We start from the raw sequence: 25,140 nt of genomic DNA on the forward strand, positions 1-25,140 counted from the left end.
TCTGTCTCAATAACATCACTTTCATAAACCTGATTATTCTACCTCAACGATATTATTTAATACTTTACTCAAATCTGATTTTTCTATCTCAATAAAATTATTTATTTTCTTCATTTTCAATAGCGTTTTATACTTTATTTCCTCGGAATTCCTATTCGGAATCGAATTTACATTTAAATAAGCGGTCATGAATCCTGAGCATGTTTTTAACCCAACCACTTCTTTTAACAGCGCAATGTATCCCTAGGGATATGGACGATGTATATTTAATATGAATATATTTTAAAAGTAATTTAGAAATGGATAGATTGATGTAAAAATCTGAATTAATTACATGGGACACTATTAACCCTTTCCACTCGCGAAAGTAAAAATCTGAATTAGTTACAAATGACACTATTAACCCTATCCACTCGCAAATTGCAGAATTAATACGAATTTTGTCGCCGGAGCGGCGGCATTTGAGTGAAAAGGGTTAATAATTTGTTTAACTGATGTTTGTATGTAAAATGCGATATTTTGATGACTAAATGATTTGTACTCAATATCCTTCAAGTAAGAAATATTTTTCAAACAATATTTGAAAGTAGAGGGCAAAAGATGTAAAACGAGCCATCACCCTAATTCTTACGACCTTGATATCAAGAGATAAACGCAATGTTTGAAAGTCCATAACACAAGTATTTTCTTTCGTTGTTAGTTATTTTGGGCGTGAGCACTGTTGTTTAGTTTACGAGACCTCAATCTAATTCTTAAGTATATGTTATTTGATTCTTTCATAAGATGTATTACAGTTGTATGTTAGATTCAACAGGTTTTTTTATATAACCTTTATAGAAGTTTACATATGGGTGGGGGGTAAAAAGGATCAACTGAATCTTTACCCTGGCAAAGGTGTACACGATAACAAATAGTGTTCAAAAAAGCAATTTTGCAAAAGATGAGTTAAATATAGAGTTATTCCAACTCTGCTGATGAATATTTCTGGCAAAATACCCGATCAAGGTTATATATATCTTTGTAAAACATGTTCCTATGATATTCATATTGTGCATTGGTTGAGTATTGTAGATATTATTTTGTAAAATTTCTTCAAAAATTATAAATTAGACATTGAATCTGTTTACCCCTTGAATGCTTCATTTTACCCCGCCTATAGGGTGAAAAGGACAGATGACAAATTTTAGGAAAATAGCAAAAACACACATTTTAATAATTAGGAATTGACTAGAAAATTTACTCAACATAGTACGATAGTTGGTTTGATGAGTGTTATGTGTTTTGATCTGGTTCATTTGGTTTCGACCATAGGTTCCCAAACTTTTTTATGTCGTGCACCCGTTAGGCTTTGCCTTTGACCCCCTATTTACCCGATATCTATTTTTTTTAAATTTCTGTTTAATATTAAGCATTTAAAGTAAAGATTCAAATACATACATGTTTAGACATCAATTAATTGACTTTAAAATAATAATAAAAAATAGATATTAACAAGGTGTTTTGTTGCCCACTATCCTGGATGTCTAATATTCCTTTTAGCTGATATACACTCCTTGAACGTTGTCAGACCCCTGAGGGTCTATATGGACAACTTTGGATTTAGACAGTAACTGCTCGAAGTCGAATTGGACCTTTGTGCCCCGTTTTATCCTAATTATTATTATGTTACTACAGTATTAATATTCAAATCCTTACATGAGTGTTTTGTTGTCAGAATGAAGTACCATTATTAAGATCCTCTTCTCTTGGAAGAGATAATTAGTAAACTTATTTATGAGTACTTGAACTTTCTTCAAGTAAACACTTGCTGAATACATACAAAATTTGTATATAGATATATATATATATATATATATATATATATATATTATATATGAGTAGATATGTATTACTATTTGTCCAGACTACTGTTCTAAACTGCTGAACCGATTTTACACGTCATATGCAACTAAACGCAACTTGGTCCGAAGGATAGTTTGTAATATAAATTTATAAGAAAAGTTTGATGTTTGATGTTTGAATTTATAAAAATAGTTGCAATATTATATTACTGGTAATTAATGGTCAATACATACCTTCGAGTGGGCAAACTATCTAGTTTGAATGAATTAGTTAAAGATGATTTATTTAATTAAATTATTAATAAAAAATTTTCTTATGTCTTTCTTGTTTTTTGTTATATGCCTATTTTTTTATTGTTTACTTTTGATAAACTACTAATATTAATACTACTTGATAAAATAGTAATCTTTTGCTACTCTAAAAATTCCTTTCATGTAAGTTGCTTCAAAAACAACTTGCCGAGACAGCTAGTATATATACCAAAGCGATTTGTTTTCTTGTGTTTCTATAGTTAGAAAGAATTTTCAGAATAATAAAAAATTATCAACTATAGAAACACTGAAAAATTGTTTTTGTATATATACTAGCTGTCCCAGTAAGTTATTTTTCAAGTAGAAAGAATTTTTAGAGAAGTAAAAAATGACAAAGTAATTCACTTGAGAAGATAACTTGCCCGGACAGCTAGTATATGTACAAAAGCGATTTTTTTTTTGTTTCCATAGTTAGAAAGAATATTCAAAGCAGTATAAAATTACGAACATATTCCTTTATTGTTTATTTATGATTAGTTAGTGGTTTTTTGCTACTCTAAAAATTCCTTCTGAATAATCTACTTGCAGGGACAGCTAGTATATATACAAAAGCGATTGTTTGGTGCTTCTATAACTATATTTAATTATAGAAAGTCTTTGCAAAAGGCCAAACGTTTTGTAGTTACATGCATATTCTTCCTTTATTATTTATTTATGATGAGTTAGTGATTTTTTTGCTATTCTACTCTAAATCCAGCAACTCATTTTCAAAATCGATTCAGTATTTTTGAAAGAAACGTTGCATCTTGGTCTATTCTAAAATATCATCACGAAAATATAATGACCAAGGAATTCTTATCAAATTGCATCGAATGCCTTTCAAATTTGTTGAAATCGTCGTAGGCGTTTTTTGAAAAAGTCAAATTTTGGCTCATATACACACTTACACATTCTTTATGCAATTTTGGTATCTATAATTTGGATTGATTTCAAGAAAACATACTTAGCAAATTGGATTTTTCTCGTAAATTTCTCCTACGATAAGTTTATTGTACCTCTGAAATATGTTTGGAACTCTCTTTAGATGACATATTTTTTTGCAAATTGTTTTATTCGTTTTATAATATAATACAGAGTCAATAATAGATATCAATATATTGTTCCATTTAATCAAATTCCTTCCTCCAATTTGTCATAAAAGCTCTAAATAAATTTCTCAAATTAATTTTCATCAGACTTATTAACAAAAAGCTTCCGATTCGGAATTCTGTCTACAAAAACGGTTTCGAGAGCATTGTTCGCAGTTCGCGAATTCAAAAGTAGACGGTTTTAATTTATTTCGCTTTTTGTGAATTTTCCAAAGCAAAAGTTGTCAACTAACCGGTACCAACTTTTCATTGTTTTTCATTAAAAATGAAAATCTCGAACGGTTTTATTATTCAACGAGAGAGTATAACTGAGTTTAAAGTTGTACGGGGGACAGTCTATTGCTTCAGAAACTTAGGTAGGAACCAGATTTACAGATATCTGGTATTTTTATAATACTATTATAAAAATTAGGAAAAATTTAGTGTAACTGAAGTTCTATAAGCTGTTGAGCTAATTTGACTTAATACTACGTCGGTTTGGCAGATGGCAACCCAAACAGTTGTCATCTCTGTGTGATGAAATATTACTACAATTTCTGTACTGGGACAAATATTTTATTGTTGCAGCAATGCCGGTTGAAAGCTATTTTCACTTGGAAACATATTGCTATCTACATTTCCAAGTAAAAATCGTTGTCAACAGGTTGCTCTGAAAAATATCCGATTTAGGTTCAGTCCCCTAGTAATCTTAAAGAATCTCAAAGATCTTATTAATGCTATTAAACAATAATAAAAAAATATTTCAACCTTATCCAATAAATCATGTATGTCCACAGATATCTCTATAATTAACTCAAAGATTTTATCTATTATCAAATTGTATCTTTTGTTAGCATTGCTCCTACAATAGTACATATTTCAACGATTTTCCACCTGCGTGTCCGGCAATCCCATTTTGTAAATAATGCTAACAAGAAGCATGCGATGTCATCTTTGTCATAGATCAGTTTACCGCAAATGTAAATTGAATCACGCAATTCCGTTTACTGGAAACCATAATATGCTGCTCGGTATTATGTAATGATATTTCAATTGTAAGGAGGAGAGAAAATTTACTAGCAATGAGAATTTAACCTTCCGTTGCACGAAGTACAAATTTTGCAATCGTTTATGATGCACCTTCTTCAAAAATCCTTAATGTTGCCTTTTTATATGTTCAGATTTTCTTCATAATGATGTATATCTAATATTGATAGTGTTATAGATTATTCAGACGCATATAAGATCTTATTGGTTAGAAATTATAAATTTTTTTTAAAGATCTTATAGAACAAAATAGTGACAATATAGTTAGAGATCTCATTTATGGAAGTAGAAGTATCTCTTTTTAGCTTTTACCACGCCATATTTGATCCTCCATATAAAATGGGGATCAAAATTATAGCCCTGATGACTTAAAGAATATAATTGTCCTGATCTTAGATCTTATATATAAAATTCTTCTGTACTGGTGTATAATTTGATACTTTTCCTAAACGGCTATTCGGATTTTGATAATTTTTTTTAGAGTTTGTTAAAGGAAACTTGTAAGATTTGATGAACAATAAACTATAGCAATATTATATAAATAAATGGCAAAATTACAAAAAACACATATCATTGTTTGATATTGAAGACATTTGAACTATAATCTGCTAGAAAGGTTAATTCACTTGAAATTTGAATTTAGCTGAAATTATGAGCCTAGATAATATTAGAATATAATATACAAGAAAAATGTAATCTTTACATTATTGTTGCCGTAAAACAGCTGAGATTTGCCAGGAATTAAAATAATATAAAATACAGTCGACAGTACATGTTTGGCAGATGACATTATATAATTCAGTTTAATAAATATGGCAATAAGTTCAAAATTGCATATACATTTTTTTAAACGTATGCATGTCGCATTTTGGTTTTCTTTACTAAATTGTTTATCAATACAAAAAAATATTCCTGCTCAAAAATAATCATTGGATATGGAATATTTAGCAAGTTGATTTTAGATTGAAGAGTGCACATATGAACTAGATTTTACAAATTAATTCACCTAAGATTTGAACATAACAATAATGTTTATTAAATTAATAGTAAGAAAAATGTACTTTTGAAATTATGATGGCCAATATGCAACTAATATATCGTATGAGATTATGAAAATCATAGACTAAATTATTGAAGCAATTATGTTGTGTGGTAAAATCAAGTGTGAAATTGTTCTTTTACCGCCGATACAATATTATTATTTTGTGAATTTCTTATACTGCTTATGCTAAGACCATAAATGAATCACGAGGGCAGGACATCAAATATGATATTAAAAAATATATGATAGGATATTAAAAAATTTGGAACTTTCGAATTGTAGACGTCGGTACAGGACAACGTCTGTCGGGTCATGTAGTATATATATAAAAATGGTAAAGTGTCTCTGGCCTCGCTAACTTGAGTGTTATAATTATTGTTGATATAAATTTGATTAATTTTAACTATTAATTTGTTCCAGGTTCTGACAATATCGCAGAACATGATGGAGTATTCACATCTCGTTCAGAATTGTCTTTGACTCTAAGTAGAGAACACCTGAATGCAAAATTGACTGCATCGTTGAATCTCCAGCACTTAAACGAATGAGGACCGAAAGTGTCATCTTAGATTTACAAGGTAAGAAAATTTCTGTTTATTGTAAAATATTAACCGACTTAAGCCCGATGCATACGATGCAAGTATTTCTTGTAATATATTATAATTAATATTAATATATATTTTGTCAAGCTTCTATCTTCTATATAGCAAACAAATAATTTTGTACAAAATATTCACTTAACGGACCATATATTTATTTAAAAAATTTATGTCTGTAATGTCTAATTTAATTAATCAAAATTGAAATACCAACTGAAATACAAATTGGGTATTTCAGAGTACTTTTTTTCATTTATTCCCAAAATAACTGATTTTTATGATGAATTGAAATTCAACCCTTTCCACTCGGATGTCTCTCTGGAGTCAAAATACATATTAATTTTGCATTTCACGAATAGAAAGAGTTAATATATTAAAGAAGATTTTGTAATATTTGTTATCATAAAAATTATGAAAATTTTCTTTTACAGTTCGTCCCACAAAAATCAGTGTGACCGGTGTCCAACACCATGTTGTCCAAGGCACCAGAGTCACCTTACAGTGCATCGTTCAAGGAGCTAGGCCTGCCGCCAATGTTACTTGGTACAATAACACCAGGCTGGTCGATGATAATATCATCACAACTGGAACAACTGAAAAGGTAAATAATAAAATGTAACTAGGTGTTATTGGTATTTTGCCTTGAGCCAAGTTACATAAACTTCCCGATATTTTTAAATAATCGACTTGATCAATAAAAATAAATTAACTTTTGAGTGATTAAAAGTATTCCAAATGGATTTATTACACATAATTGAAAACGAACGAACACGTTAACTAGGTGTATTTTCTAAAAGCAAATTTTCACAAATCAACAATTTCCGTAGGACTTCAATGGTTTAGTATGTTCATTACAACCAAGTACCCTATCGTTATACCAAGTAAATCGTCTAATTTATATTTAACTAACGTCAAAAAAACTACTCATTTTCTTAAACTTTGATGAATTTTTAAAATTAAATTACTTGTTATAAGGTCGTAATATTTCCGTGAGTTCTATAAGACCATGGTATATATCGCCAAAAAAATTCCATAAGAATCGGCTTTTTTTTTCATCAGTTATAAGAAAATAAATTATAAGAAAACGGCTCGGTAGATTTTCACCTAAAACTAATCAGTATCATTCCCAATTAATTTGATTCGAACAGTTTTTGACTTTTTAAAACTAATTCGGCAGTATGAGCTTAAATGTGGACGAAAAGTTTAACACTTTTTTTTCAAATTACAAAGAAACGGCTCGGCCGATCGTCGTACAAAAGTGACAAACGATAGTCCTCATGGAGATACATAGAACAGCTGAAGAATTTTTGAAATCAGATAATTTGATGAAAACATGAGCTTCTCCTTCATAATTAATATATAATTAATTTTATAATACTTTAATAAAATATATTTATAATACTTAAATAAAATTTTAGTTTGTCTACAATTTAAATTAATTTTCATAAATAATTGATACAACACTAAATAAAATTTTAGTTTGTCTACAATTTAAATTTAATAACATAATTTCAAACAATATTAATAATATAAATAAAATTTAACTCTGCCCATAGTTTAAATTTAATAAACTACATTAAATTAATCAAGTTTGCTGTATAATAATAACTATTGATTTAATAAGTCATATTAAAATTTAATTTAAATTGGGATATAACCTCCTTAAGTTTTTTAAAAATACGTAATATCTTCACTAATAAGACATATTTAATATATCGGTAACCCCCGTATAACACGGTAGGTACGTTCCAAAAAACTAGCGAGGAGAGGTTATGCCACAAATGATGATTTTATAACGAATATTTTTATTCGTTATTCGTTATTCGCTTATTAATTTTTTTTGGGAAATAACATATATTACATTAATTATACGATTTTTGTTCGTCATAACTAACAAATAAGTGCTATTCAGGGCGATCATATATATTTAACATATGCAGCTATCTTTATCAAACTTTTATGCTTATTTTATTTAAATAATCTTTGTTTAAAAAATATGAAAGGTATTGCTCGCATGATTCTAGAATTTAATAAATATCAAATTACTTAACTTCTGCACAGCAAATCCGTTATAGAAGTACCGTGTTATGTGGGGGTTACCGGTACTTTTTAAATTTTCATGGATAACCACAAACTATTATGAAGAAAAAAAATTAAATAAATTTTTTATTAATAAATATATGCCGAAGATAAAACCGGTACGGCGTTTTGCACACTGACTAGAAACTCGCGTAGTTTTAGGTTAAATGCAAAACTTGCGTACCGGTTAAGGGTAGTTTAATACATCACTTTTAAAAATACTGTATCAAAATACTTCAAATAGTCCTAACCTGGAAATTTTGTTTGTTAATGTCAATTGATTATATTACTTAATTTTGCTTTACAATTTTTGTAGTCCGAAACTTGAACTTGAACTAAAACACATCTGAAAGTTGAAAAACGCGTAGCATCGCAATAATAATTTTTATACATTTTATTCATAATGTTTTAACATGTCAATTTAGTATACAATCTCCCTTTATGGCTGACAATAGTAAACTCCCCAAATTGACTAAATGTCCTTAACTTGGGTAAATAAAATAGAGAATAAAAATAAAGTTTTAATTTTTATACTTTTTTTAAGGATGATGGCACTTTTGAAACTCTGAGTCAAATGGTATTCACTGGAACGAGATATGAAAATGGCCAAAATTTTCGATGTGAAGCCGACAATGTGGTGATTCGAGAAGACATTGATAAACCCATACATGATTCTATATTGCTGGATGTACGATGTAAGTTCATTTTATTCTTGGAGAATATTTAAACTACTTAATAGTTTACTTACACGTTAATCATTTTTCGTCATTTACGTATTTAATATTTACGTTAATAAAACGTAAATGTTACGTATAGTTGCAAACTTCAATCGGCCTCAACGTAGATACTTTGTTTTGTTCATTACTTAACAGTTACGTTACATGGTTTCATAGATTTATCATACAAAATGGACAGTTTTGTACTGAAATCAATAATTCTAATTGGTAGGTAGATCTAGGTACGTACTGACAAAACTGCTTTTCTTGAACACATTAGTAAATTATTTTAATTACAACTTTTGTTTCTATCCATTTTTTTGGTTAATATTAATTTTTAAGGCTCGCCCGTAGGTAAGCAGTTAAGAGCGACGGGGCTTGTTTCAGAGGTCCCGGGTTCGTTACCCACTTCGAGCAGCCTGTTGTCAGGCAGCAGTGACAACGATTTTCACTTGGAAATATAAATAGCAATATGTTTCCAAGTGGAAATAGCCATCACCCGGCATTGTTGCACCATACTTGCCCTATTACGGAGATTGTAATAAAAATTTATCATACAGAGATGTGACAACTGTTTGGGTTGTCATCTGTAAAAAACAAACGTAGTTTGTAAGATATTAATCACAACATCTCATAGAACCCATAAGTTCTGATCGCTGTTCAAATAAAATTATAAAAAAAAAAAAAAAATTATTTAAGCTTTTGAGAGCATGAATTTTAATTATTATCCATTAAGTGTTTTTATTTTGTTTATAATAAATTTATACATTTTTTTACAGATCCACCTGTTGTAAAAGTGAGACCATTATCCATAACCGTAATGAAACAGCAGATATTTTACTATTTTGCGAATACGAATCCAACCCTGCTTCATTGGACCAAGTTGTATGGTAAGAATATATAAAAAAATAATAATTATAACTACATAATAATAATTCCATAGAGAAAAAAAATCAAATTTTCAATTAATTTTAAACTCCAGCCTTCTAGTAGCTTTGCAAGTTTATTATTATGACCATAAAAACTTACATCATTACATCAATGTTAATTGTTTCCACACTTCAAGGGGCGCCACTAACCGTGCATGTAAATTTACCCCTAGTTGTAATTATAGATAAGAATTATATAAATGGAAAACCTGAATGAAAGTAGATGAGTAGATGAATAAATGATATATTTTCACTTAGATAACCAGTAACATACACCTTTTGTTGAGCATGTTAAACACTTAAACCGGGTAAATCACATTTGTTCTGTGTTTATCCCCCTCTGTTTTACCAACTAATAATTTTCATAGTCTATAATTTGAAAAATTGTCTTTTTTATTTAGGCTTCATAACGGAAAACCTATAAATATGTCAAGTGGTCGATATGATGGTGGTACAACAGAACATCAGGCCCTTCAGATTAAAAATTCGTCCAGAACTGACATAGGAACTTACGTATGTGAACTTACGAATAATGTTGGTAAAGGAAAAGCGCCTCATGATATACAAGTTGATGTTTTATGTGAGTAGAAACATATTTTATTCTATGTATTTATATACATTCCCGAGGCAGTAGTCAACGTAGTAGTAGTCTACTGCCTCGGGAATGTACGCATAAACTACTTTTTCCGTGCAAAATATATTATATTTCACAAATATTTTGCTATGCTTTGTTCAACAAAAACCAAAAAAAACAAGTTGTTGTATATATGATAGTGCAAAATTATGTGCCATATGCTAGTTACGGATTTAAGACCTTATTTATATCCACTGATGATGACATAAAATCCTATGTCGAAACGTTTAACTTCTAAATCTTTGCCTTTTATTTGATGTATTGCCCTTGAAGAAATTACTCATATATATATATATATATATATATATATATATATATATATGTAATATATTATATATATGTAATATATAAACAATACTCACAGAACATAGTTTCTCTTTAGACACAGAGAACCAAATCGAATTTGAAAATACGCGCCACTTGTTAAATTTCAAAGTGTCTCATCTTTCTAAAAGCATACTCTATGCTTCAAATGTCAAATAATAATTGTAGAAATCTTTATAATGTCGAAAATTGTTGTTGATTAAACTAAATTATTCTTTAAACCACAAAAAATTTTCGTAAATATTTGAAATTATTTAAATTATTTCGTGATTGTGAGCAGTGAATATATTCAAAATGTCAGAAGACACAATTATGCCTATAAACTGTCAGAAAATTAAAATTGAACCATCAGAGTATTCAGAAGACATTAAATGCGAAATTGAGGATCAAGTTGATGTTCTTGATGATAATGTTAAATCTGAGAAAGATGAAATGTGTTTAGAAAGATTCATGAATTCTGAAGTGACAATAGAAGAAATCAAACAGGAGCCAATCGATACACCACGTTGTGTATGTGACATTTGTAATCAATCATTTGCAGAATCTGATCAATTAAAAGAGCATATGGTCGTTCACATGCCTAGTCAAAGCAAAGAACGTCCTTTCGAATGCGAAATCTGTCATAAAACTTTCAAAGTATCAAAAGGGTTGAAATTACATATGAATAGTCACACGTTGATGCACAAAGGAGAACGCCCCCATGAATGCAATATTTGTAATAAATCATTCATACGATTAGGTCATCTGAAAAGTCACATGCTTATTCATAGTGGTGTGCGCCCCTATGAATGCACCATATGCAATAAATCATTCACACAATTAGGTCATCTGAGGGTTCACATGGTTATTCATAGTGGAGAACGACCCCATGAATGCAATATATGCAATAAGACATTCGCACATTCAGGTAATCTGAAAAATCACATGGTCATTCACAGTGGCGAGCGTCCACACGAATGCACTATATGCAATAAGACATTCACAGAACTAGGTAGTCTGAAACGTCACTTGCTCATTCACAGTGGAATACGCCGTCATGAATGTGATGTATGCAATAAGACTTTTACAGAATCTGGTAGTCTGAAACGTCACATGTTCATTCACAGTGGAGAACGACCTTACCATGAATGCAGCATATGCAATAAGACATTCACACAATTAAGTTTTCTCAAAAAACACTTGCTGAAACATAACAGAGAGCATACTTATAAATGTGAAATTTGCAATAAGGAATTTATTCAATCAAAGGATTTGAAGAAACACATGGCACTTCATAGTCTGAAGCATGATGAAGATAAATAAAATATAAACAAATTACATTGAATTTAAATATTTTGAAAAATGTTATAAAGTATCTTTACGTGTAATAGAATGTACAAATGGTATAAAATTTACAATGAATATCACATATGTTTGTATAGACAATCAAGGCAATTGTTACATATTACATTATTCTATAATTGTTTTTCATATTTTAATTTTTATAAAGTATTAACACACTATAGGCGGGCAGAATAAAAATATGCTCTTTGAGGACTGATGCTTATCAGCGCGCAGGATGTTTTTATGCTTTTGAATACTAGTAACTTTAACATCAGTTTACATGTGGATTAATAGAGTTTGCTTGTATTTTTTGTTTATCTTCAATTGATTTTTCAATTGTCTTTAATTTAGTATTATAGTATTTAGTATATTTAGTGTTTTGATAATTAGCAAAAGGGTATGGGCGTGTTTCCATGCAAAATTGGCCCCACCCTGGTATTTAAATTATTTTGATGCCATTTTATAGGTATTTTCGAGAAAATTCGATATACCAAATTTCAAATCCGTAGCTCATCATTTGGCCGAGATATCAGTGAAAACATGTGAAAGTGGCCCCTTTTTTCAAACTCACTTTTTGTTGGAAATATGAGAGATATCGAAAAACTGTTTACGTCATTCTATTTGTACTGATCTTGTCTATATTATTTATAATGAATAATGTTAAAAAATTGTCATTTACTGCATGAAAAGTTGAAAATAAGTTTTTATTTGAAATTTTCGACCAGTACGGTTAATTTGACTACTTTCTAAATAGCATCATTTTAAAGCCTGTATATTTTAATTTTATTATCCAAAATTATATTTGAATCGAAGTGGAACTTTTTATAAAAAGTTGAAAAAACCGAAGGTAGTACACGCGGAACCCGTAGAATATCTGTGTAAGCGTCTCTCAATAGCAAACCAGTGCACATTATGCGCTTGGCGCGCATCGGAACATATTCTATATAAAGGTAATACTTATTTAAAAAATAAAATTAGATATATACATTTATGTCTTTTATATTCATATATTTATGTATATAATTATTGTGGTTATATATTTATATACAATGTTTTTTTTTGTTTTGAAATTATACCTAAAACTTTATTTGCTTTTTATATTTTATATTGTTAATGTATATTATTTTATAACGATAGAAATACATAAATAAATAGTCACTATATTTACCATAGTAATATGGAAGTTGAGTTACGAAGTTATTAAGACACTTTTAATCGTAGTCGCTATCATTGTTAATAGAAACTGTAGTTCTTTCTGTTATAAATATTATGTCTTTTATATTTATATTTTGTGTATACAAATAATGATGCATTCAATCATTCACTCACAATAAAAACTAAATATACAATTATTCTTTGAATAACAATTGGAATATTGAGATAAAAATACGTTCTTTACTCTGTATTATTGCAGTATCGATAAAGATATGACAAAGATAGAAGAATATAATATAAAAAATTCTTAATAATTTGAAATGCTCTAGCTTTGTTACTTAATTTTATTTTAAAAAATGCATCAGTTTGTGTTTAAGCTGCTTCCAGTATAGTTACTTCAAGAATTTATAATAATCTATCAGAAAATATAATGTTTCAGTAATTACTATCATAGATATCAGAGTTATTTTATTTTAGTTGTTTGCTTTTTTGTGTTCTGTGTGAAATCTGTATTTAGATTTTTTCTGATTCAAATCCATTGTTATTTTAGTGAGAGCTTTGGTGGTTTAGTGGGTATTTTAGTAATTTCATAATTATAAACTTAATAGAAACAATAATGCTGGAAAATTGCAAAATCTGCAATAAACAAGTGTTTAAAAAGTTTCTATTAACAATGTTAATAACAAGTTAAACAGTTTCTTTTAACAATAATAGCGACTACGATTAAAAGTGTCTTAATAACTTCGTAACTCAACTTCCATATTACTATGGTAAATATAGTGACTATTTATTTATGTATTTCTATCGTTATAAAATAATATACATTAACAATATAAAATATAAAAAGCAAATAAAGTTTTAGGTATAATTTCAAAACAAAAAAAAACATTGTATATAAATATATAACCACAATAATTATATACATAAATATATGAATATAAAAGACATAAATGTATATATCTAATTTTATTTTTTAAATAAGTATTACCTTTATATAGAATATGTTCCGATGCGCGCCAAGCGCATAATGTGCACTGGTTTGCTATTGAGAGACGCTTACACAGATATTCTACGGGTTCCGCGTGTACTACCTTCGGTTTTTTTCAACTTTTTATAAAAAGTTCCACTTCGATTCAAATATAATTTGGATAATAAAATTAAAATATACAGGCTTTAAAATGATGCTATTTAGAAAGTAGTCAAATTAACCGTACTGGTCGAAAATTTCAAATAAAAACTTATTTTCAACTTTTCATGCAGTAAATGACAATTTTTTAACATTATTCATTATAAATAATATAGACAAGATCAGTACAAATAGAATGACGTAAACAGTTTTTCGATATCTCTCATATTTCCAACAAAAAGTGAGTTTGAAAAAGGGGCCACTTTCACATGTTTTCACTGATATCTCGGCCAAATGATGAGCTACGGATTTGAAATTTGGTATATCGAATTTTCTCGAAAATACCTATAAAATGGCATCAAAATAATTTAAATACCAGGGTGGGGCCAATTCTGTATGGAAACACGCCCAGACCCTTTAAAGTTAAGATATTTCTAAAACAACAAACTGTTTATTCCGAACATTTTATTTGTATACTTTCGTATAAGCTAGATTTATTTAAAAGCTAGGGAAAATTGTTGTATGTTAATGGTGATGAGTATTTAGTTATGCGTGAATATTGGACATTTACTAACATTTCTTTGAATAACTTGGAAATTTTATTCCGGCCGCTATCCTCTATATACTTCAGTAAAAACTAGATAAATTTTAATAAAACCTGGTATAACCTCTATTATTTACACTTACATACTAAAATTTTAAATAATTCGGAGTCAAATTTTCGACTTCAGTGACTTGAACATTTGCTATAAATAAATGATCTTAGAACATTTTTTAATTTTCTTCAAAAAACTTTTAATTTTTTTTTTTTTGTACATTACAAAATCCAGATAAAATTTACAAAAGGCCAGTTGAAATCGTTTTTTATACTGGGATATTGAAATTTTAAATAATTCCTAGTTGAAATGCAGACTTCATTGCATTAGAACATTTTTGACTTTATTTAAAATAACTTTTGATTTTTATTTCGAACTTTATAATTTATTCTCATCAGCAAAAACTAGATAAATTTACTAAAATTTGGTAAAAACTGTAATATACACTTGAATATTGAAATTTTGTATAATTCATAGTTAAAATGTGTACTTCAGTAATTTTATAATTTGCAATACATGAATGAGGAGCATTTTTTTAGATTTCTTCAAATAACTTTTAATCTTCATTTCGAACAGTAAAATATGTTGACATTAGTAAAAATTAGATAAAATTCACTAAAATTTAGTCAAAAATGTTTTATGCACTTGGATACTGAATAATTCGTAGTTGAAATGCGGACTTTTTATAGTTTGCAATATGTACATGAATTAGGTACATATTTTTAGTTTTTTTTTATTTCAAATAACTTTTAATTTTTATTCCGAATATTATATGTTTACATTAGTAAAAACTAGCTGAAATTTAAGAACTTTTAGAATTTAAGAAGTGTTACAAAAATTAAGTTTCAGCAATTTGCGTTATGGCACGGTGTCATTCACCAATAGCTTAACTAATAATCTGAAATTATTTCATTATCTAGGAATTAATCATTCTAGAATTGTTAAAAAATTATCTGAAGACAGTTTCAAATTATCATATTAAATTTGAAAATACGCGCCACATGTTATATCAAAGTGAAGTGGTCAATGTCTCATCTTTCTAAAAGAGTACTCTATGCTTCAAATGCCAAATTACAAATGGAAACATAGATAAGGAAATTAATGGAAAGTTATTGTTGATTAAACTAAATTATTATTTCTCCCACAATTACTTTTATAAACATTTATAAGCAGTGAAATTATTTAGTAAAATGAGTAAAGCAGTGAATAATTTAAACATGTCAGAAGACACAATTATGTCTATGAATGATCAGAAAATTAAAATTGAACCACCAGAATATTCAGAAGAAGATATTAAATGCGAAATTGAGGATCAATTTGATATTCTTGATGATATTGTTAAATCTGAATCGTGCCCTGAAGACCATGAAACATGTTTAGAAAGATTCATGAATTCCGAAGTGACTATAGAAGAAGAAGTCAAACAGGAGCCAATCGATACTTGTGATAATACTGGATTATTTGCAGAACCTGATCAATTAAAAGAGCATATGGTCAGTCACATGCCTAGTCAAAGCAAAGAACGTCCTTTCGAATGCGAAATCTGTCATAAAACTTTCAAACTAACAAAACAGTTGAAAGCACACATGATTGCACATTCTGAAGAACGACCCTTTAAATGTGATGTCTGCCATAAGACTTACAAACAATTAGGTCATCTAAAATATCACATGACGTTGCATAGCGGGGTACGCCCTCATGAATGCAATATATGCAATGAGACATTCAAACAATTAAGCCATCTGAAAGATCACATGGTCATTCATAGTGGAGTACGGCCCCATGAATGCAATATATGCAATAAAACATTTGCACTTTCAGGTAATCTGAAAAGACACATGGTTATTCATAGTGGTGAGCGCCCTCATAAATGCCATGTATGCAATAAGACATTTACAGAATTAGGTAGTCTGAAACGTCACTTGGTCATTCACAGTGGACTACGTCCCTATGAATGTGATATATGCAATAAGACATTCACACAATTAGTCAGTTTGAGAACACATACACTGATTCATGATAGAGAGCATCGTTATGAATGTGAAATATGCAATGAAGGATTTACTATATCGAAGGATTTGAAAAAACATATGCCACTTCATAGTCTGAAGCATGATGAAAATAAATGAAATAAACATATTTGTTACATTGATTTTAAATATTCTGCAAAATGTTATAAAGTAAACACCTTTACCTGTAATAGAATATATAAATGGTATAAAATATACAGTAAATGTTTGTATTGACAATCAATGCAATTGTTACATATTACACTATTCTATAATTGTTTTTCATATTTTAAATTTTATAAAGTATTAATAATGAGAATTACCAAACATTGATTCCGCTTTCCATAGCCACTTTAACCAGCTTTATATTGAGCAGTTGTTTTTTTTTTTAATCATAATGAAACATGTGAAAAAAATCTAGTGTCTGAACACAATCTACACTAAAAGATCTGCTCGAATATTAAAATTACATATTTCATTAGTCAATTTCTTAAATAAACTTTTGAAAATTCTTGTAACTAAAACAGTATACACTTAATCAAATAGGTTTCAAAGTTTTGGCAAATTCTCAAAAATTCAAATTTTTTTCAACATTTTTAAAACAGCATGAAGTTTTTCAAAATTCCAAATTAATACGTGAAGTTTCAGCAATATGCGTTAACGCACGATGCCATGCACCAATAGCTTAACCCAAATTATTTTATTATCTAGGAATTATTCATTCTAGAATTGTTAAATTATTTGTTGACAGTTGAGATATAGAGAACCGTATTGAATTTGAAAATACGCGCCATTTGTTAGTATATCAAAGTGAAGTGATCAATGACTCATCTTTCTAAAATTTGCTCTATGCTTCAAATGTCAAACGATAAATGTTGAAATCATCATTGTGTTGAAAATTATTGTTGATTAAACTAAATTATTATTTAGACCACAAATATTTATAAGTTCCGTAAATGAGTATAAGTAGTGAATAATTTAAACATGTCAGAAGACACAATTATGTCTATGAATGATCAGAAAATTAAAATTGAACCACCAGAATATTCAGAAGAAGATATTAAATGCGAAATTGAGGATCAATTTGATATTCTTGATGATATTGTTAAATCTGAATCGTGCCCTGAAGACCATGAAACATGTTTAGAAAGATTCATGAATTCCGAAGTGACTATAGAAGAAGAAGTCAAACAGGAGCCAATCGAGACATGTGATAATACTGGATTATTTGCAGAACCTGATCAATTAAAAGAGCATATGGTCAGTCACATGCCTAGTCAAAGCAAAGAACGTCCTTTCGAATGCGAAATCTGTCATAAAACTTTCAAACTAACAAAACAGTTGAAAGCACACATGATTGCACATTCTGAAGAACGACCCTTTAAATGTGATGTCTGCCATAAGACTTACAAACAATTAGGTCATCTAAAATATCACATGACGTTGCATAGCGGGGTACGCCCTCATGAATGCAATATATGCAATGAGACATTCAAACAATTAAGCCATCTGAAAGATCACATGGTCATTCATAGTGGAGTACGGCCCCATGAATGCAATATATGCAATAAAACATTTGCACTTTCAGGTAATCTGAAAAGACACATGGTTATTCATAGTGGTGAGCGCCCTCATAAATGCCATGTATGCAATAAGACATTTACAGAATTAGGTAGTCTGAAACGTCACTTGGTCATTCACAGTGGTCTACGTCCCTATGAATGTGATATATGCAACAAGACATTCACACAATCAAGCAGCTTGAGAACACATATGTGGATTCATCACAGAGAACATCCTTATAAATGTGAAATATGCAATAAAAGATTTACTAAATCCAAGGATTTGCAGACACACATGGCACTTCATAGAGGGAAGCGTGATGAAAATGAATGAAAATAAACATATTTGTTTACATTGATTTTAAATATTCTGCAAAATGTTATAAACACCTTTACCTGTAATAGAATATATAAATGTTATAAACTATACAGTAAATGTTTGTATTGACAATCAATGCAATTGTTACATATTACACTATTCTATAATTGTTTTTCATATTTTAAATTTTATAAAGTATTAATAATGAGAATTACCAAACATTGATTCCGGTTTCCATAGCCACTTTAACCAGCTTTATATTGAGCAGTTGTTTTTTTTTTTTAATCATAATGAAACATGTGAAAAAAATCTAGTGTCTGAACACAATCTACACTAAAAGATCTGCTCGAATATTAAAATTACATATTTCATTAGTCAATTTCTTAAATAAACTTTTGAAAATTCTTGTAACTAAAACAGTATACACTTAATCAAATAGGTTTCAAAGTTTTGGCAAATTCTCAAAAATTCAAATTTTTTTCAACATTTTTAAAACAGCATGAAGTTTTTCAAAATTCCAAATTAATACGTGAAGTTTCAGCAATATGCGTTAACGCACGATGCCATGCACCAATAGCTTAACCCAAATTATTTTATTATCTAGGAATTATTCATTCTAGAATTGTTAAATTATTTGTTGACAGTTGAGATATAGAGAACCGTATTGAATTTGAAAATACGCGCCATTTGTTAGTATATCAAAGTGAAGTGATCAATGACTCATCTTTCTAAAATTTGCTCTATGCTTCAAATGTCAAACGATAAATGTTGAAATCATCATTGTGTTGAAAATTATTGTTGATTAAACTAAATTATTATTTAGACCACAAATATTTATAAGTTCCGTAAATGAGTATAAGTAGTGAATAATTTAAACATGTCAGAAGACACAATTATGTCTATGAATGATCAGAAAATTAAAATTGAACCACCAGAATATTCAGAAGAAGATATTAAATGCGAAATTGAGGATCAATTTGATATTCTTGATGATATTGTTAAATCTGAATCGTGCCCTGAAGACCATGAAACATGTTTAGAAAGATTCATGAATTCCGAAGTGACTATAGAAGAAGAAGTCAAACAGGAGCCAATCGATACTTGTGATAATACTGGATTATTTGTAGAATCTGATCAATTAAAAGAGCATATGGTCACTCACATGCCTAGTCAAAACAAAGAACGTCCTTTCGAATGCGAAATCTGTCACAAGACTTTCAAACTAGCAAAACAGTTGAAAACACACGTGATTACACATTCTGAAGATCGACCCTTTAAATGTGATATCTGCCATAAGGCTTACAAACAATTAGGTCATCTAAAATATCACATGACGTTGCATAGCGGGGTACGCCCTCATGAATGCAATATATGCAATGAGACATTCAAACAATTAAGCCATCTGAAAGATCACATGGTCATTCATAGTGGAGTACGGCCCCATGAATGCAATATATGCAATAAAACATTTGCACTTTCAGGTAATCTGAAAAGACACATGGTTATTCATAGTGGTGAGCGCCCTCATAAATGCCATGTATGCAATAAGACATTTACAGAATTAGGTAGTCTGAAACGTCACTTGGTCATTCACAGTGGACTACGTCCCTATGAATGTGATATATGCAATAAGACATTCACACAATTAGTCAGTTTGAGAACACATACACTGATTCATGATAGAGAGCATCGTTATGAATGTGAAATATGCAATGAAGGATTTACTATATCGAAGGATTTGAAAAAACATATGCCACTTCATAGTCTGAAGCATGATGAAAATAAATGAAATAAACATATTTGTTACATTGATTTTAAATATTCTGCAAAATGTTATAAAGTAAACACCTTTACCTGTAATAGAATATATAAATGGTATAAAATATACAGTAAATGTTTGTATTGACAATCAATGCAATTGTTACATATTACACTATTCTATAATTGTTTTTCATATTTTAAATTTTATAAAGTATTAATAATGAGAATTACCAAACATTGATTCCGCTTTCCATAGCCACTTTAACCAGCTTTATATTGAGCAGTTGTTTTTTTTTTTAATCATAATGAAACATGTGAAAAAAATCTAGTGTCTGAACACAATCTACACTAAAAGATCTGCTCGAATATTAAAATTGCATATTTCATTAGTCAATTTCTTAAATAAACTTTTGAAAATTCTTGTAACTAAAACAGTATACACTTAATCAAATAGGTTTCAAAGTTTTGGCAAATTCTCAAAAATTCAAATTTTTTTCAACATTTTTAAAACAGCATGAAGTTTTTCAAAATTCCAAATTAATACGTGAAGTTTCAGCAATATGCGTTAACGCACGATGCCATGCACCAATAGCTTAACCCAAATTATTTTATTATCTAGGAATTATTCATTCTAGAATTGTTAAATTATTTGTTGACAGTTGAGATATAGAGAACCGTATTGAATTTGAAAATACGCGCCATTTGTTAGTATATCAAAGTGAAGTGATCAATGACTCATCTTTCTAAAATTTGCTCTATGCTTCAAATGTCAAACGATAAATGTTGAAATCATCATTGTGTTGAAAATTATTGTTGATTAAACTAAATTATTATTTAGACCACAAATATTTATAAGTTCCGTAAATGAGTATAAGTAGTGAATAATTTAAACATGTCAGAAGACACAATTATGTCTATGAATGATCAGAAAATTAAAATTGAACCACCAGAATATTCAGAAGAAGATATTAAATGCGAAATTGAGGATCAATTTGATATTCTTGATGATATTGTTAAATCTGAATCGTGCCCTGAAGACCATGAAACATGTTTAGAAAGATTCATGAATTCCGAAGTGACTATAGAAGAAGAAGTCAAACAGGAGCCAATCGAGACATGTGATAATACTGGATTATTTGCAGAACCTGATCAATTAAAAGAGCATATGGTCAGTCACATGCCTAGTCAAAGCAAAGAACGTCCTTTCGAATGCGAAATCTGTCATAAAACTTTCAAACTAACAAAACAGTTGAAAGCACACATGATTGCACATTCTGAAGAACGACCCTTTAAATGTGATGTCTGCCATAAGACTTACAAACAATTAGGTCATCTAAAAAATCACATGCTGTTGCATGAAGGACTATCTCTTCATGAATGCAATATATGCAATAAGCCGTTCACGCAATTAAGTAAACTGAAAAGGCACATGCTCATTCACAGTGGAGTACGCCCGCATGAGTGCAATATATGCAATAAAAAACATTCATGGAATTAAGTAAATTGAAAAGGCACATGCTTGTTCACAGTGATGTGCATCCGCATAAGTGCAATATATGCAATAGGTCATTCGCATACTTAAGTAATTTGAAAATACACATGCTAATTCACAAAGGAGTACGCCCCCATAAATGCAATATTTGTGAAAAGACATTCAATCAATTAGGTAATCTGAAAAGTCATATGCTGATACACAATGAAATACGTCCTCATGAATGCGATATATGCAATAGGACATTCAAAGATTTTGGTGCCCTAAAACGTCACATAGTCATTCACGGCGGAGTATGCCCCTATGAATGCAGTATATGCAATAAGAAATTCACGCACTTAGGTTTTCTGAAAAGACACATGCTTATTCACACTCGCGAGCGCTCCCATAAATGCAATATTTGTAATAAGACGTTTACACATTTAAGTTATCTGAAAAAACACATGATCATTCACAGTGATGTACACTCTTATGAATGCAATATATGCAATAAGACATTCAAACTTTCAGCTAATCTGAAAAACCACATGGTCATTCACAAGCGTCCCCATAAATGCAATCTTTGCAATAAGACATTTACAAAATTAGGTATCTTGAAACGTCACTTGCTAATTCACAGTGGAGTTTGTAGCCTTGAATGCAATATATGCAATAAGACATTCACACAATTAAGTAGTCTGAAAAAACATATGTTGATTCATCATAGAGAGAATCCTTATAAGTGCGAAATATGCAATAAAGGATTTACTAAATCGAAGGGTTTGCAGACACACATGGCATTGCATAGACGAAAGCGTAATGAAAATAAATGAAATTTACATATTTGTTACATTGATTTTAAATATTCTGAAAAATGTTATAAATTAAGTACCTTCACCTGTAATAGAATGTATAAATGGTATAAAAATATACAGTAATATCACATAATATGTTTGTATTGACAATCAATGAGAATGTTACATATTATATCATTATATAATTGTTTTTTCATATTTTAATTTTTATAATGTATTAATAATGGGAATAGCTTTATATTTAGCAGTTGTTTTTGATTAATAATAATGAAACATGTGAAAAAAATCTAGTGTACTGAACACAATCTAAAAGCTCTACTCAAATATTAATATCACATATTTCATAAGTCAATTTCATAAATTAACTTTGGAAAATTCTTGTAACTAAAACAGTATGGACTTACATGAGTTTCAAAGTTTTGGCAAATTCTTCAAAATTCTCAAAATAATTTTTTTTTTCAACATTTTCGAAACAGTATAAAGTTTTTCAAAATCCCAAATTAATATGGGAAGTTTTAGCAATATGCCTTAAGGCATGATGTCATGCACCAATAGATTTAACTAAAGCCCGGTGCACACGACGCCAATATTTCTTGTAATAGAATTTCTGTCAAGTTTTCTGGTAAGACGAACAAGAAAATTACGCCAGATTTTAACTCATTTTATGATTAATAATAATTTTGTTTGCATTTTCAAATAGATTATTATAAATATATACTGTGAATTTCACAATTCATATTTTATAGGCATAAAATGCACTAATGCTCATAAGTGTTTCTCATACACTTATATACTCTATATATATATATGTGCAGGGCCGGTCCTGCCTTGCATGCGATGCATGCAAAAAATGCGGGCGCACGCCTTAGGGGGCGCCAAAACGAGTTTCGGAAATTAAATTTTTGATATAATATTTATATTCTTTTATAGAAAATCTAGAATTATTTATATAAAATCTAGAATACTTAATAAATTATAATAAACAATCTAACTTAAGTATAGGGATTCGGAGACACAAAAAGCATTATTTATTTTGCAATGTGATATCAGTAAAAACAATTAACCGATTAATAACTCTGCAAATTAGTAAATAACAGCTCTGTTCATTGCTTAATCTACTTATTCAATTTTGTTTTTCTGAAGTGACCGTAGAATCGAGAAGGAAATTATATAGTGTTCAATCCCATAAGCGCAAACCTGCGAAAGATTAAATTAATTATTGGGCATTATTGACAAATTGGGCATTATGGCAAAATTTCGAGCTAATTTAGTTGAAACGGAACTTGTTAACAAATATAAACAAATTATAATCGGGAAATAAAAAATGGGGAGTCAGTGAAATTGAATTGTAACTTTTGCTTTTATTGCAAATGTTTCGCATATGATGAATTTTGAATGTTGAAGAGATGCGTGGTTAGGGTTATGGAAATGGAACAAATATGAAAAATAGAAGCAAAATTTACTTTGTAACAAAAATCTTAAGGCTTTTTCATACCTAGTATGTCCATACTCTGAATTTAATAATTATTAACTATGCAGAATTAATACATTATACAAATATAACAAATATAACAAGTTTGGTTTCAATATAGTTCAAGAAATGTGTAATTTTATTGCATTTTTTACTGATTTTTGGACATACTTCTAAAATATGTTAATAATTTAACTTTAGAACAACAAACTGATACTATGAATATGACGAGAAAGCAAGGATGAATACAATTCGTCTCTTACGATATCAATAAGGAGAAGTTTACGACGCAATTTTGGATATTGTAAATGCTAAAAAATTAAATTAAATTAAAATTTAAAAAATCCAACATGAAATACGAGTGTTATGATTGAAAATGAAAACCTAGTTCATTTTAGCTCTCTGGGCATGGTTTGCTCAATAGGATAAATCGCATAATAAATAAGTAAAATGTTTTAAAACCCAAATATTAATATTTCACTTACGTTAAAAATAATTGAAAATTTAAAAATATTTGCTTATAATAAACCCGCGAATCGCTTCGATTTTCTAAATAAATTTTAAATCAATATATTTTATACGCTTTTAAATTAAATCTAATTTTTATGTACTAAATCCAGAATAATTAAAAATTAATTTTTAGAAAATATGTAAATATTTATATAATTTTAATGATAAACTGTTAAAACAGTTAAAATTAATAGGGGGGGGGGCGCTAGAAAAAAAGTTGCATGCGGGCGCTAAGGACCCCAGGACCGGCCCTGTATATGTGTATATAAGTATATATAGAGTATATAAGTGTATGAGATAAAATCATCCTAATCGGATATATACTCAGATATATATAATAAGAGTATATATACTCTTCTTTTATCTATGATCTCATATTTCTAAGGACTAATTGAAATAATTATAATAAAAAGATAATAAACTGCATGCAGT

General features: G+C 29.1%; 5 protein-coding genes across 5 annotated transcripts; all 5 read left to right on the forward strand.

The window, feature by feature from the left end:
- The first annotated feature begins 10,884 nt into the window (after nucleotides 1–10,884).
- On the forward strand, nucleotides 10,885–11,892 carry LOC113389449 (zinc finger protein 525-like). Its single transcript, XM_026626481.1, has one exon. The coding sequence runs from the start codon at nucleotides 10,885–10,887 to the stop codon at nucleotides 11,890–11,892; it is 1,008 nt and encodes a 335-aa protein (XP_026482266.1).
- A 4,115-nt stretch (nucleotides 11,893–16,007) lies between these two features.
- Nucleotides 16,008–16,919, forward strand: LOC113389450 (zinc finger protein 239-like). Its single transcript, XM_026626482.1, has one exon. The coding sequence runs from the start codon at nucleotides 16,008–16,010 to the stop codon at nucleotides 16,917–16,919; it is 912 nt and encodes a 303-aa protein (XP_026482267.1).
- An 864-nt stretch (nucleotides 16,920–17,783) lies between these two features.
- Nucleotides 17,784–18,695, forward strand: LOC113389451 (zinc finger protein 239-like). Its single transcript, XM_026626483.1, has one exon. It carries the CDS (start codon nucleotides 17,784–17,786, stop codon nucleotides 18,693–18,695), a length of 912 nt encoding a protein of 303 aa, XP_026482268.1.
- An 862-nt stretch (nucleotides 18,696–19,557) lies between these two features.
- LOC113389452 (zinc finger protein 239-like) lies at nucleotides 19,558–20,469 on the forward strand. Its single transcript, XM_026626484.1, has one exon. It carries the CDS (start codon nucleotides 19,558–19,560, stop codon nucleotides 20,467–20,469), a length of 912 nt encoding a protein of 303 aa, XP_026482269.1.
- Nucleotides 20,470–21,333: 864 nt separating this feature from the next.
- Nucleotides 21,334–21,939, forward strand: LOC113389453 (zinc finger protein 710-like). Its single transcript, XM_026626485.1, has one exon. It carries the CDS (start codon nucleotides 21,334–21,336, stop codon nucleotides 21,937–21,939), a length of 606 nt encoding a protein of 201 aa, XP_026482270.1.
- The last annotated feature ends 3,201 nt before the right edge of the window (nucleotides 21,940–25,140 follow it).

The sequence above is a fragment of the Ctenocephalides felis genome, unplaced genomic scaffold (assembly GCF_003426905.1).
Source record: "Ctenocephalides felis isolate EL2017-DRISC unplaced genomic scaffold, ASM342690v1 CF-g0.4_SCAFFOLD_03573, whole genome shotgun sequence".
Lineage (NCBI taxonomy): Eukaryota > Metazoa > Arthropoda > Insecta > Siphonaptera > Pulicidae > Ctenocephalides > Ctenocephalides felis.

Bases quoted from the DNA above. Each gene is read 5' to 3' on its own strand.
- LOC113389450 (XM_026626482.1), top strand. From the start codon at position 16,008: ATGTCAGAAGACACAATTATGTCTATGAATGATCAGAAAATTAAAATT.
- LOC113389451 (XM_026626483.1), top strand. From the start codon at position 17,784: ATGTCAGAAGACACAATTATGTCTATGAATGATCAGAAAATTAAAATT.
- LOC113389453 (XM_026626485.1), top strand. From the start codon at position 21,334: ATGTCAGAAGACACAATTATGTCTATGAATGATCAGAAAATTAAAATT.
- LOC113389449 (XM_026626481.1), top strand. From the start codon at position 10,885: ATGTCAGAAGACACAATTATGCCTATAAACTGTCAGAAAATTAAAATT.
- LOC113389452 (XM_026626484.1), top strand. From the start codon at position 19,558: ATGTCAGAAGACACAATTATGTCTATGAATGATCAGAAAATTAAAATT.